Consider the following 15,011-nt stretch of genomic DNA (forward strand, 5'->3'; position numbering starts at 1 on the left):
GTCCCCTTTCCCCAGTCAAGGCATGTATGAGAATCAATTAGTGAACAACTAAAGTGATGCAACTGCAAGTTGATGCTTCTCATCTCTCTCCCTTCCTGTCTCTCTGTCCCTCTGTCTCTATCTCTCACTTTAAAAAAATGTGAGATCCTCTTTTTGGCATAAATTTTCCACAATCTGCCTCCTGTTTGACTCATATCCCCATCCCTCAATAGAACTATGAAGAATTACTTACAGGCCTACTAATATATCGTGTTACTCACATTTTCAGGTTTTTATATATGGTATTCTCTTCCTGAAGTACTCTTTTTCTTTCCTTGGATAATCCTCCTCTTCCTTTCAATACTCAGGTATCATTTCCTAGAGGTAAGCCTTACTGATGTGTCATGATTGTTTATTTACTTGTGACTTTATTTTTGTACCTTCTAGTGCTTATTAGCATATCTGGTGGTCAGTAATGTCAGTTGTATAGACACAGACCTCACCTTTAAAATTTTTTTTTTAATTTTTTTTTATTTATTTACTCATTTTAGAGGAGAGAGAGAGAGAGATTGAGAGAGAGAGAGAAGGGAGGAGGAGCAGGAAGCTTCAACTCCCATATGTGCCTTGACCGGGCAAGCCCAGGGTTTTGAACCAGCAACCTCAGCATTCCAGGTTAGCGCTTTATCCACTGCGCCACCACAGGTCAGGCCCCCAACTTTAGATGTAATAATAATAGAACTGATTGAACATTATGTGCCATAGAACTATGCTAAATGCTGTATATATACACTTTATCATTTACTCTCACAACCTTATGAAAGTGTGTGTGGTTATTGCCCATATTTTATAGTTGAGGAAACTGAGGCATAAAAGAAGTATATGGTTGCAGAATTTGAAAAGTACAGATTTAGATTTGAATCCTGTGGCCTATTTGCAAGAGCCTATGCTTTTATATAGAAGTTACATAGTTTTAGGATTTTTTTCAAATTCAGGGCTGATTATTCTTATGCTTTAGGTTTTTGTAATTTCATTCTGAGACTGTGATTATTAGTTAAAATAAAGATGTATAAAATATTTGACATTTGGTATGAGTAGGAGAAACGTGCTAGAGTTCTGTGTACCAAGTTAATTCAGTGAACTCAGTGTTTATGTCTATGCAGTTTTAAGATAGCTTGTGTAATAAATGAGGTAAAAATATTAAGCTTGGCCCTTGCTAGTTAGCTCAGTATATCAGAGCATCATCCTGAAACAACAAGGTTGTGGGTTCCATCCCCGGTCAGGACACATAAGAGAAGCAACCAAAAGAATGAACAGTTAGGTGGAAAAACAAATGAATGCTTCTCTCTCTCTCTCTCCCTTCTCTGTCTCCCTAAAATCAATTAATAAAAAAATATATCTTAACTCAGAATATTAAAAATACAAACAACATTACACTTCATTAATAAGAAAATTAGGACTGTATAAGATAAATGCTTTGCTGAAAGTTTGTGGTTTTGTGTGTGTGTGTGTGTGTGTGTGTGTGTGAGAGAGAGAGAGAGAGAGACAGAGAGAGACAGAGACAGAGACAGAGAGAGGGACAAATAGGGGCAGACCAGAACAGAGAGAGATGAGAAGCATCAATCTTTTGTTTCAGCTTCTTAGTTGTTAATTAATTGTTTTCTCATATGTGCCTTGACTGGGGCGGGGGGGGGGGGCTTTAGCAGAGCGAGTGACCACTTGCTCAAGCCAGCAACCTTGGGCTTCAAGTCAGTGATCTTTGGGCTCAAACCAGGGACCATGGAGTCATGTCTATGATCCCATGCTCAAGCCGTCAACCTCGGGGTTTCAAACCTGGGTCCTCCTCCATGTCTCAGTCTGATGCTCTGTCCACTGCGTTACCGCCTGGTCAGGCTTTGCTGATAGTCTTGAAACATGTTATTTGCAGAATCAGGACTGGAATCTAGGCCTCCTAACTTCTTATCCACGGTTCATATCTTTCTCAATTATGAAAAATTGTGTATGTAATAAAAGAATATTTTCAAAGTATAAAGAGAATTGTTTTTTATATTAGAATATATTATTTTTTTAAAAAAATTTTCTTTTATTAATATTTAGAGAGGAGAGAGAGAGTGTGTGTGTGTGTGAGAGAGAGAGAGAGAGAGAGAGAAGGGGGAGGGAGGAGCAGGAAGCATTAACTCCATATGTGCCTTGACCAGGCAAGCCCAGGGTTTTGATCTGGCGACCTCAGCATTTCAGGTTGTCGCTTTATCCACTGCGCCACCACAGGTCAGGTGCTAAAATATATTATTTTTATTTAGATTTTATTTATTCATTTTTAGGGAGAGGAGAGAGAGAGAAGGGGGGGGAAGAGCAGGAAGCATCAACTCCCATATGTGCTTTGACAGGCAAACCCAGGGTTTTGAACCAGTGACAGACCTCACCGTTCCAGTGTATGTGTGTGTGTGTGTGTGTGTGTGTGTGTGTGTGTGTGTGTTTTTAAGATTTTATTCATTGATTTTAGAAAGAGGAGAGACAGAGAGAGAAAGGTAGGTTGGAGCAGGAAGCATCAACTCATTGTTGCTTTTCATATTTGCCTTGAGTCCCCTCAAGCTGGGGTTTCAAAACAGTGACTTTAGCATTTCAGGGTGACACTCTTATCTATCACAGGTCAGGCTAGAATATATATTTCAGTGGCCAAAAATTTTTTTGTGTGTGTGAGAGAGAGGGACAGGACAGACAGGCAGGAAGCATCAACTCATAGCTGCATCACTTTAGTTGTGTATTGATTACTTATCATATGTGTCTTGACTGGAAGACTCCAGCTGAGCCAGTGACCCCTTTGCTCAAGCCAGCAACCATGGGGTCATGTCTATGATCAAATGCTCAAGCTGGACCTCGGCGTTTTGAACCTGGGTCCTCAGCATCCCAGGACGATGTTCTAGTCACTGTGCTGTCACCTGGTCAGGCTCAGTGGCCACAGAAAAGAAAGTGGTAACACAACTTAAGGCAAAATCATTCATTCAGTGCTTAAGTAATTTATGACTTGTGTGCAAGTTCTGGCATGTTTACTTGGTATTTAACATATTTCATGGAACTTTTGCTAATTCATTTTAAAATTTAGAATGTCCTTCTTTTCTTCTTCCTTCCCTCCCTTCCTCTCTCCTTTCCTTCCTTCCTTTTTCCCTCTCTGCTTCCTTCTAGAGGCAGACTTCTACATGCACCCCTATCCAGCAACCCATGTCTAGGGAAGATGCTTGAATCAACCAAGCTATTTTTAGCACCTGAGGCTGAGGCTCCATGGAGCCATCCTCAGTGCCAGGACCAGCGTGCTCGAAGCAGTTGAGCTATGGCTGCAGAAGGGGAAGAGAGGGGGAGGAGAGGAGAAACAGATGGTTGCTTCTCCTGTGTGCCCTGACTGGGAATTGAATCTGAGACTTCAATTCCACACGCTGGGTCAGTGCTATACCACTGAGCCAAATAGTTAGGGCCCATAATCACTATCTAATTCTAGAACATTTTTTCATCACCCCACTCAAGTGAAGTGAAAAGTTACATTTACACAGTAACTTATGCAGATGTTTATAGCAGCTTTATTAGTAATTGCCCTAAACAGGGAAGAACCCAAAGGTCCTTCAATTGATGAATAAATTTAAAACAACTGCCAACATGTGGTACATTGGTACAATGGAATGCTGCTCAATACTAAAAGAAAGTGAATTACTGATTCAAATAACATAATGTCAAAGGCATTAAACTATAATAAATAAAAGAAGTCAGACCCAAATGATACCTATTAAATGATTCTAGTTATTTGATACTTTGAAAAAGTAAAACTGTAGCCTGACCAGGCGGTGGTGCAGTGGATAGAGCATTGGACCAGGATGCAGAGGACCCAGGTTTGTAACTCCGAGGTCACCGATTGAGCATGGAATCATGGTTATTGAGACTGGACCACATGGTTACTGGCTTGAGCAAAGGGTCACTCTGCTCTGCTGTAGCACCCCCCCCCCCATCAAGGCACATATGAGAAAGCAATCAATGAACAACTAAGGAGCCACAACGAAGAAATGATACTTATCTCTCTCCCTTTCTGCCTGTCTGTCCCTATCTGCCCCTCTCTCTGTCTCTCTGTCTCTGTCACGAAAAGAAAAAGAAAAACTGTAAGGATAGAGAATAGGTCAGTGGTTGCTTGGCAACTAGAGGTAGTAGGAGGGAGGGATTCAATACACAGAGGTATAGGAGGATCTTTTATAATGATGGAGTTGTTCTCTCCCTCCATGATGTTTTTTGTAGTGTTTATGCATTTGTCCAAACTCACTGTCCTATCCACTAGAAAGAGTGAATTTTATTGTATACCAATTATGCCCTAAATTTTTTTTAATAGAGACAGACAGGAAGGGAGAGAGATGAAAAGCATCAGCTTGTAGTTGTATCACTTTAGTTGTTCATTGATTGCTTTCTCATATTTGCCTTGACTGGGAAGCTCCAGCTGAGCCAGTGATCATGGGATCACGTTGATTATCAATGCTCAAGCTGACAACCTTGGGGTTTCCATCTGGGTCCTCAGTGTTCCAGGTTAATGCTCTATCCACTGTGCCACCATCAGCCAGGCTTTAAAGAAGTTGAAAATATGAACCTTGACCATTACCTCATACCACACACAAAAATTAATCTCAAAATGATTTATAGATCTAAGCATAAAAACTAAAACTTTAAAACTTATAAAAGAAAACATAGGTGAAGCAGGATACTAAAATTACTGACCATAAAAGAAAAAATAATTGATAATTTAAGTTAATATAAAGCTAAAACCTTGTTAGTCAAACTTAGAAACAAGAGTACAATAGTGGTTGCTAGGACCAGGGTAAGGGAGAAATGGGGAATTGCTGGACAGATATAATGTTTCATTTAAGCAAGATGAGTAAATTCTAAAGAACTGCTGTCCAACACTGTGCACACAGTTAACAATACCTATTTTACAATGTAAGTAGTAGATCTTATGGTAAATGCTCTCACCACAATATGTTTGTTAAGTGATTATATCTTTTTAAATTTAAAAATACTAGAAAATGAGATAAGCCATCAGACTGGAAGAAAATAATACATATATCTGACAAAAGTCTCTCTCTCTCTCCCTCCCGCCCCTGCATGCCTCTGAAGTGAGAAGTGGGAAGACAGAGAGACAGACTCCTTCCTGCCTGTGCCCAACCGGAATCCACCTGGCATGCCCACCAAGGGGTGATGCTCTGCCCATCTAGGGCATTCCTCCATTGCAACCGGAGTCATTCTAGTGCCTAAAGTCGAGGCCATGGAGCCATCCTCAGCACCCGGGCCAACTTTTGTTCCAGTGGAGCCTTGGCTGCAGGAGGGGAAGAGAGAGACAGAGAGGAAGGAGAGGGGGAGGGGTGGAAGAAGCAGATGGGCACTTCTTCTTTGTGCTCCAGCTGGGAATCAAACCTGGGACTTCCACACACCAGGCTGATGCTCTACTGCTGAACCAGCTGGCCAAGGCCTAGAATAGAATATATTTTTTAAAATATATTTCAAAAACTTCTTACAACTCAATAATGCAGGTAAGAATCCATGTTTTAAAAAATATATAAAAAAAGACTTGAGGCCCTGGCTGGTTTGCTCGGTGGTAGAGTGTCGGTCAGGTGTTTGTATGTCCTGGGTTCAATTTCCCATCAGGGCACACAGGAGAAGCAACCATCTGCTTCTCCACCCCTCCTTCTCACTCCTCTTTCTCCCTTCTCCTCTCTTTGCACCCTTGCCCTTTTTCTCCTTCTCTCCCTCTCTTTCTACCTCTCTCACTTTTCCTCTCCTGCATTTTCCTCTCTTCAATTGATTTGAGCACATTGGCCCCAGGCGCTAAGGATGGCTCCTAGGAACTTCTGCCTCAGATGCTAGAAATAACTCTAGCCCCAGATGGGCAGAGCATTGGCCCCAGCAGGGGGTTGCCGAGTGGATCCTGGTCCGGTCTCATGTGAAAGTCTGTCTCTCTATCTCCCCTCCTATCACTTGGAAGATAAAATAAAAACAATTTGAATAAACTTGACAAGAGAAGCTAAAAGAATACCCTATAAACATAGAAAAATAGGCTCCTCATCATTTGTTATTAGGAAAATGCAAATTAAACAATTGAGGTCACTATTTCTACTTAGGAGGGCTATAATACAGCTGTAATTAAGCCTGAGCCCTGGCTAGATAGGTCAGTTGATTAGAGCAGTGGTCCCCAACCTTTTTTGGGCCACGGACCGGTTTAATGTCAGAAAATATTTTCATGGATCAACCTTTAGGGTGGGACAGATAAATGTATCACGTGACCGAGACAAGCGTCAAGAGTAAGTCTTAGACGGATGTAACAGAGGGAATCTGGTCATTTCTTTAAAATAAAACATTGTTCAGACTTAAATATAAATAAAACGGAAATAATGTAAGTTATTTATTCTTTCTCTGCGGACCGGTACCGGTCCATGGCCTGGGGGTTGGGGACCACTGGATTAGAGCATTGTCCTGATGCACAAAAGTTGCCAGTTTGATCCCTCATCGGGGCACATACAGAAACAGACTAATGTTTCTCTCTCTCTCCCCTTTGTTCCTCTCTCTCATCCCCCTTCCTTTCTCTCTAAAATCAATCAATAATAACTTTTTAAAAAGTGTAAAAAGGCTGAAAAGATCAAATGGTCACAAGAATATAAAGCAAAAAATGGAATGTTGATTCATTATTGATGGTAATGTAAAATAGTATAGGCACCTACTTTCTCACCCAGTAATTCCACTCCAAATATTTAACTTAAATGAAAACATATGTCCACGAAAGACTTGTATACAGATGTTTTACAGCAGGTTTATTCATAGTAGCCCCTAACTAGAAACAATGCAATGCCATCAGATAAACATGTTGTGGTATACAACTCATTGAAAAGTAATGAACTCATGTATGCAACAACGTGGGTTTATCTCAGAAACATGCTGAATGAAAAGAGCCAGATACAAAAGAGTAGATTGTATGATACCATTTATATGAAATGCTAGAACACACAAGCCTAAATTTTAGTGGCATTAGGTTTATCAGTGGCTTATCTTTGTATGAGATGAAAAAGATAGTGACTGCAAAGGGACATGAAAAACCTTTTGTTGTGATGGAAGTATTCTGCTGGGATTGTGATTATGGAGGTACAGACAGCACATTTATCAAAAAATGTATACTCAATCTGACTAGGCAGTGGCGCAGTGGATAGAGCGTCTGCCTAAGATGCCGAGGACCCAGGTTTGAAACCCGAGGTCACTGGCTTGAGCACAAGCTCATCTGGCTCGTGTGCGGGATCACCAGCTTGAGCATGGGATCATAGACATGACCCCATGATCTCTGACTTGAGCCCAAAGGTCACTGTCTTGGCTGCCCCCCCCCCCCAATCAAGGCACATATGAGAAGCAATCAAGGCACAACTGAAGTGCCACAACCACAAGTTGATGCTTCTCATCTCTCTCTTCCTGTCCCTGTGTCTCACTTAAAAAAAAAAAGTGTATACATGGAGTTGTACACTTAAAATGGATGTACTTTATTATGTGTAAATTATTTATTTATTTATTTATTTATTTATTTATTTTTAGAGAGGATAGAGAGACAGAGAGAAGGGGGAGGAGCTGGAAGCATCAACTCCCATATGTGCCTTGACCAGGCAAGCCCAGGGCTTTGAACCAGCAACCTCAGCGTTTCCAGGTTGACGCTTTACCCACTGCGCCACCACAGGTCAGGCTATTATGTGTAAATTATATCTTAATAAAATTTATCTTTAAAGTTAAAAGTATTTTTAAATGATATTAGCCCTGGCTGGATAGCTTGGTTGATTCGAGCGTCATCCCGAAGCACAAAGGTTGTTGGTTCGAACCTTAGGGCATATACAGGCACAAGTTGATGTTCTCTTTCTCTCTCTCTCTCTCAGATCAATAAATAAACTTTTTTAAAAATTAAAAGAAATCCTAAAATTGAATTTTCAAACAGGAACAAAACATAATTCCTATATCTATCTAATAAGGTAGCAATAACAAAAACTATTATGTTACTTTTGTATCATTAGTCTAACTATATACTTAATGTGATATAATCTTACTACAGAAAGCACTGTGAAGAAATACCTTTACTTTTAGTAGATTTGTTTTTGGTAGAGGTTGTGTTATAGTATTTTCAAATAGAGCTAATGAGTAAATATATATATTGATGTAATTTTAAACTAGGATTCCAGCCTCAGGGAAAAAAAGATACATATGTGAAATGGGGGGAAATGAGGAATACTATACTGGATTTGTCAGTATGAATTTATATATTTAAAGATAAGTATTTTCCTAGCTTTGTCCAATGAAAGGTCCTAGAAGTAATGAATACTACCTCAAGCATTGAAAACACCTTACACCCAGATCTTGCTTTCTAAATGCCACTGCCCACTAATAGGGCTCCTAGTAGAAATAGTTGGTTTTAGGTCTGATACAGAGAAAATAACAAGGTAAGCCTGAAACACACTGTGCTAGAAGAATGTGTTTGAACACCATAGAGGACATAATCAAAAGGAGACACAACTGAAGGGGGAATTGACCAGGCAAGTGCAGGGTTTTGAACTGGCGACCTCAGTGTTCCGGTCAATGCTTTACATGAAGGGGGAATTGAACATCAAGAGTTTGCTGTGAGCCCTGGCTGGCTAGATCAGTGGTAGAGCATTGGCCCTGCGTGTGGAAGTCCCAGGTTTGATTCCCGGACAGGGCACACAAAGGAGAAATGCCCATCTGCTTCTTCACCCTTCACCCTCTCCTTCCTCTCTCTTTCTTCTCCTCCCACAGCCAAGGCTCCACTGGAGCAAAATTAGCCCAGGTGCTGAGGATGGCTCCATGACCTCTGCCACAGGCGCTAGAAAGGCTCCGTTGCAGCGGGAGTAACACCCCAAAATGGCAGAGTATCGCCCCCTGGTGGGCATGCCGGGTAGATCCCAGTCGGGCGCATGTGGGAGTCTGTCTCTTGCCTCCCCACTTCTCACTTCAGAAAAATACAAAAAAAAAAAGTCTACAGTGATAAATCTTTTTAAAGTATATGTACATTTCTGGAAAATATATTAAAATATATGTGTATGTTACATACACATGACAAACAGAAAGGGAGATGAGAAGCATCAACTTGTAGTTGGAGCACTTTAGTTGTTCATTGATTGCTTGTCATATGTGCCTTGACCAGGGGGCTCCAGCCAAGCCAATGACCCCTTGCTCAAGCTGGCGACCATGGGCTCATGTCTATGATCCCACACTCAAGCCGGTGACCCCCCACTCAAGCTGGTGAGCCAGTGCTCAAGCTGGCAAACTGGGGGTTTCAAACCTGGGTCCTCAGTGTCCCAGGTCGATGCTCTTTCCACTGCGCCACCACCTGATGAGGCACTCATCTTTTTAACAGAAGAAATCTATTTTTTTTTTTGTATTTTTCTGAAGTTGGAAACGGGGAGGCAGTCAGACAGACTCCTGCATGCGCCCGACTGGGATTCACCCGGCATTCCCACCAGGGGGCAATGCTCCGCCCATCTGGGGCGTCGCTCTGCCACTATCAGAGCCACTCTAGCACCTGAGGCAAAGGCCACAGAGCCATCCACAGTGCCCGGGCCAACTTTGCTACAGTGGAGCCTTGGCTGCAGGAGGGGAAGAGAGAGACAGAGAGGAAGGAGAGGGGGAGGGGTGGAGAAGCAGATGGGCACTTCTCCTGTGTGCCCTGGCCGATAATCAAACCCAGGACTCCTGCACGTCAGGCCAACGCTCTACCACTGAGCCAACTGGCCAGGGCGAAAGCTAATTTTTAAACGTGAAATGATGATATAATTAGAATCCTGCCATTTCCATTTCCAGTGCATTAATTGAATTAAAGATCATGAGTGAATGATGTCTAAAACCATTGGCTGTTGGGATCAAGGTATTTACAAATAGTCTTAAAATAATACCTCAAAATTGCATATTAATTTCTAAGGAGAAAAAATTATGTGGAAAGATCTGAGCGTAACTTCTAGTTTGCATGACCCAGATTGAAACAAACTGACATTGTGTGCATCTCATGTTATGCAATAAGAAGTAAAAAAAAACCATCACCATGTGCTTCTCATGAGGTAGCAATCAGACCAATCCAGAATGTGGGATAGCCTTGAATTCAAGATGTCTGTGTCATGAAATCAAGACAAAGAGGATATAGGATTAAGGGCAGGGTGAGGGCACTGTTCTAAATTTAAAGAGACATAACCACATGCAATTCTTGAATTTGATTGTATCCTACATTGAAAAAGCTTTAAAATTTCAAACATTTTGCTGATATTTGGGAAGAAATTGGAATATAATCTCTATATTGCATGCTATTATTGACTTAATGTTAGAGTTCCTCAAGTCTTAATAATTGGTTGTATATATAGGGACTATCCTATTCGTAGGAGATCAACTAAAGAATTAAAAATGTAGTGTCATGATGTCTGCATGTTAAAGAAAAATGTGTGTGTGTGTGTAACATAAGAGAAAGAAAAAAATAAAACAAAATGTTAATTATTGAGTCTTAAGTGACAAGTATGTGGGTTATTCATTGTACTATTTTAATTTTTTCTCTGGGTTTAAAATATTTAAAATTCAAGGGAAGAAAACAATTTTTTATTGTTTTTTGTTTTTGTGAGAGGGACAGATAGGAACAGACAGGAAGGGAGAGAGATGAGAAGCATCAATTCTTCATTGTGGTATCTTAATTGTTCATTGATTGCTTTCTCATATGTGCCTTGACTGGACTGCTACAGCAGACAGAGTGACCCCTTGCTCAAGCCAGCGACCTTGGGCTCAAGCTGGTGAGCTTTGCTCAAACCAGATGAGCTTGCACTCAAGCTGGCGACCTCGGGGTTTCAAACCTGGGTCCTCCACATCCCAGTCCAATGCTCTATCCACTGCGCCACTGCCTAATCAGGCGGGAAGAAAACGTTTTGAATGACTCTCAAAATTATACAAGCTTTAAATTTTGTAGGTGAGCTTTTGGGTTATTTGATATTCCATCGAATGTTGAATTAGAGGGACCTTAGAGATTATCTTGTTTACTCTCTTATTCATACAAATGAGGAAATTAGTCTAACAGTGAGTCACTTGTTAAAATCACACTGTAAGCCAGTAGTGGAGCTCGGAAAGTGAATTCAGCTCTCCTGTTTTCCAGAATATTGCTCTTCCTACTGTACCATGTTTTACCTCCCATTGAAAGGACTTTGTAAGAGATAAAAGTTGAATTAAGGAAAATTCTATGTATTGTTTTTCTTTCTCGTATATCTTCAATATACTTTCCCCATTTTGACCGTATTGTCAGATGGTATTCAAGCTGTTGGTCTACAGGTCAGGAATTTAGTCAAAGACTTCTGCTACTTTTGATAATTGCTCTCCAAGAAATTTTTTTCTAGAAATATTTTGATCATTTTGGGAAGTGTGTTTTTGGGTCACTTATTTTTATTATCCTCTAGTTTAAGCTATGAAGAAGGACATCCCTCACTCTCTGAAACAAATCTCCTTCAGAGACAGACTTTTGCAGCCTCGCATCAGCTTCCTGGATATCCTACCACACCTCAGCCAACCGGTAAAGATTCTCTTGTGAAATATATGATGAATTTGGACACATTTAGTGATTAAGAAGAAAAATCAATTTTTGCATGTTTGGTTATGAATGTGAGTACAGGATATAATAGTGCTATGGGAAATTTTAAAATGAAAATGAGATTAAAAGTTTTGTCTTATATTAGTAAGCAATGTCTATATAATTAGTTGGGAGATCTTTTTTTCATGCATCTTTGTAGATTTTAAATTATAACTACTCTTGGTCAAATTTAATAGTTGTGTGCTATTTCAAAATAAAACAAATTAGGATTGTAGAACTTTGATCTCAAATTTCAGAGATTCCTTTATAGAATATGGTTAGGAATATACTTTTATGTTAATAACATTTTTATTTTGGGGTGTATTTTATCTTCAAATGTAGGTCTTTCTGGAGTATTTGATACTGGCGTGAACAGTGCCAGCACTAACACTAAGGAATCTTCAGTAATGAACTTGCTCTCTTCTGTTGAATCTCGAACAGCACAGCCTGCTTCTTCAGGAACTACTCTTTTACCACAGTTCAGGGCTCCATCCTGGCAGACAGGTGATTCTTTGTTTTCAGAATTTTTAAGTCTTGCAAAAATATACTTTGTATGACCTTGTCATTTTGGTAGTGTGGCTGAGGGTGAAGTTAATTATTGATTTTCCAGTGAACTTTGAACATGGAATTTTTTGCTATTTTTAAGTTGGACAAAATTCAAGAAATTGTTACTAGCAGATACTCAGTTTTAGCACTTTGATAAAAACTAACACATTGCCTGACCTGTGGTGGTGCAGTGGATAAAGCTTCGACCTGGAATGCTGAGGTCGCTGGTTCAAAACCCTAGGATTGCCTGGTCAAGGCACATATGGGAGTTGATGCTTTCTGCTCCTTCCTTCTCTCTCTCTCTCTCTCTCTCTCTCTCTCTCTCTTTCTCTCTCCTCTTTAAAATGAATAAATAAAGTTTTAAAAAAAAACTAACACATTGAAGAAGGTACATAATTAATACAAATAAAATTTTTATCTAGTAATTTAAATGAAGTTGACCCTTGAAAAACATGTGTTAGGGGTGCACAGTTAAAAATCACATAAAACTTTTTTTAAAAACAAAATTTACTTTTTCTTCAATTACAGTTGATATTCAATATTATTTTATATTATTTTCAGGTGTACAGCATAGTGATTAGGCATTTATATAACTAGCAAAGTGATCTCAGTAACTCTAGTACTCACCTGACATCATACATAGTTATTGCAATATGACTATATTCCCTATCTTTTATATAACTTGACTCCCCTAACATCAACAATCGATTAACACATTTTATATGTTAAATATATTATATGCTGGATTCTTAAAGTAGGCTGGAGGAAAGAAGATATTAAGAAAATCATAAGGAAAATATATTTATAGTATTTATTTTTTTAAATTCTGATATAAATGAACCCATGCAGTCCAAACCCCTGTTGGTTAAGAGCCAACTATAGTTCTTGTCTACTTGAGAAGAGCAATGATTAAATTTTTTTCATTTCAGCTTTATTGAATATAAAGTTGTAAGATTTAAAGTATAGTATACCTTAAGATGATTTGGTATATGTTTACATTGTGAAAGAATTCCTGCTCGTCTAGTTAATTTACATATTCGTCACTATTTATTTATTACATATTTATTTTTTTGTTTGATGAAAGATTAAATTTCACTGCAGGCTGTTTAGGTGGTATAGTATAATAAACAATCATGGGACTGATTTCATCATTAAAGTTATGTTAAGTTGTCCTTAATTGAACAGATTGAATCATTAGTAAAAGTTATTACAAGTTGATAATGTACAGGTGGGGCAAAAATAGGTTTACAATTGTTTGCATGGAAAATAATGCAATAATTCGTTAATACAAGAAGCTGCTCCATGTACTCAAAACTGTAAACCTACTTTTGTCCCACTCTGTGTTGTGCCTGTTTATATGCACTTCTTAATTTTATTTTTCATATTTTATTTTCACCTATTTCTTACCCACAATTATTTGTATATATTTTTAGTTTTTGCAGGATGTCAGGAAGGTTAGTTTTTCAGGTTTTATTTTAAAGAATGAGAAATGTCACCTGACCAGGCAGTGGTGCAGTGGATAGAGCGTCAGACTGGGACCCAGAGGACCCAGGTTTGAAAGTCCCGAGGGTACCAGCTTGAGCGCTTAAGTGCAGGGCCCCTGGCTTGAGCAAGGGGTCACTCGCTCTGCTGTAGCCCCCTGGTCAAGGCACATACGAGAAAGCAATCAATGAACGACTAAGGAGACTAAGGAGCCGTAAGGAAGAATTGATGCTTCTCATCTCTCTTCCTTCCTATCTGTTCCTCTTTTTGTCTCTCTCTCTCTCTCTCTCACAAAAAAGAGAGAGAGAGAGAGAATGAGAAATGTTATAGCATATTTGAGATGATATTTGTAAATGATAGCTATAGGAAATAATATTTTATCATTCTGCTGTAAATTCCATTAATAAACGTTTTCATTATGCCTCAGCAATTTTTTTCTGCTTCCAAGGAGATAATTAATGTTTTAGTGTGAAATAAAACAATATTAAAAAACACAAGAGCTTCATCTTTTGCTTCCTAGAATAATTTTATATTACACATATTCAGTTAGTCTCTATTTTAGTTCCTATGGTTATATTATTTTAAACATTAATTTTAAGTATTATTTAAGATTTTTATTTTCATTTATTTGAGGGAGAGAAAGAAAGGGTGGGGGGAGTGGAAGGCATCAACTCCGTAGTAGTTGCTTTTCATGCGTGCCTTGAACAGGTGAGCCGGTTTCTAACCGGTGACCTCAGCATTCCAGGTCAATGGTTTAACCACTGTGCTACTGCGGGTCAGGGGCATAAGTATTATTTATTATTTTAAGCATAAGTAGATATTTTCTGTCCTTGTGGTAGTAGCACTTTTTTTTTTCATTTAATGGAAAGTGAGAGAAGAATGTTTTTGAAAAGGCTAGAAAATCTGTTTTTCTCCATTTGTCCAAAGAGGAAAACAAAGTTTTAAATGAAAGTTCACTAAAAGCATGTGAACAATACCAGGGTGTATAAAATGGAAAGTGATAGTTTTTAACAACAATCTCACTTTTTAGGGAAGATTTAACAGTTTGTTAACTCATTCTTTTTTGATATTTTTATATACTGCTCACAAAAATTAGGGGATATTTTATCGCTTCATGTTCATTTTGAAATATCCCCTAATTTTTGAGCAGTATATATCAAAACATTTTTTTAAAGACTTTATTTAATTTTCAGAGAGGAGAGAGAGGGAAAGAGGGAGAGAGAGAAACAGAAGGGGGAGGAGCAGGAAGCATCAACTCCCATATGTGCCTTGACCAGGCAAGCCCAGGGTTTCGAACCGCGACCTCAGCATTTCCAGGTCAACGCTTTATCCACTGCGCCTCCATAGGTCAGGC

At 39.2% G+C, this 15,011-nt stretch overlaps 1 protein-coding gene across 3 annotated transcripts in view; it reads left to right on the forward strand.

Annotated features, from left to right (window-relative positions):
- Nucleotides 1-15,011, forward strand: part of QSER1 (glutamine and serine rich 1) — an 85,271-nt gene that overhangs the window by 13,317 nt on the left and 56,943 nt on the right. For all 3 annotated transcript variants that reach the window (XM_066251234.1, XM_066251233.1, XM_066251232.1), the window contains 2 exons: nucleotides 11,460-11,572; nucleotides 11,972-12,133. In XM_066251234.1, coding sequence (XP_066107331.1) covers nucleotides 12,037-12,133 — 97 coding nt within the window. In that variant the 5' untranslated portion in view covers nucleotides 11,460-11,572; nucleotides 11,972-12,036. The remainder of the gene's footprint in view (nucleotides 1-11,459; nucleotides 11,573-11,971; nucleotides 12,134-15,011) is intronic.

Source organism: Saccopteryx bilineata, chromosome 1 (assembly GCF_036850765.1).
Source record: "Saccopteryx bilineata isolate mSacBil1 chromosome 1, mSacBil1_pri_phased_curated, whole genome shotgun sequence".
Classification (NCBI taxonomy): Eukaryota; Metazoa; Chordata; class Mammalia; order Chiroptera; family Emballonuridae; genus Saccopteryx; species Saccopteryx bilineata.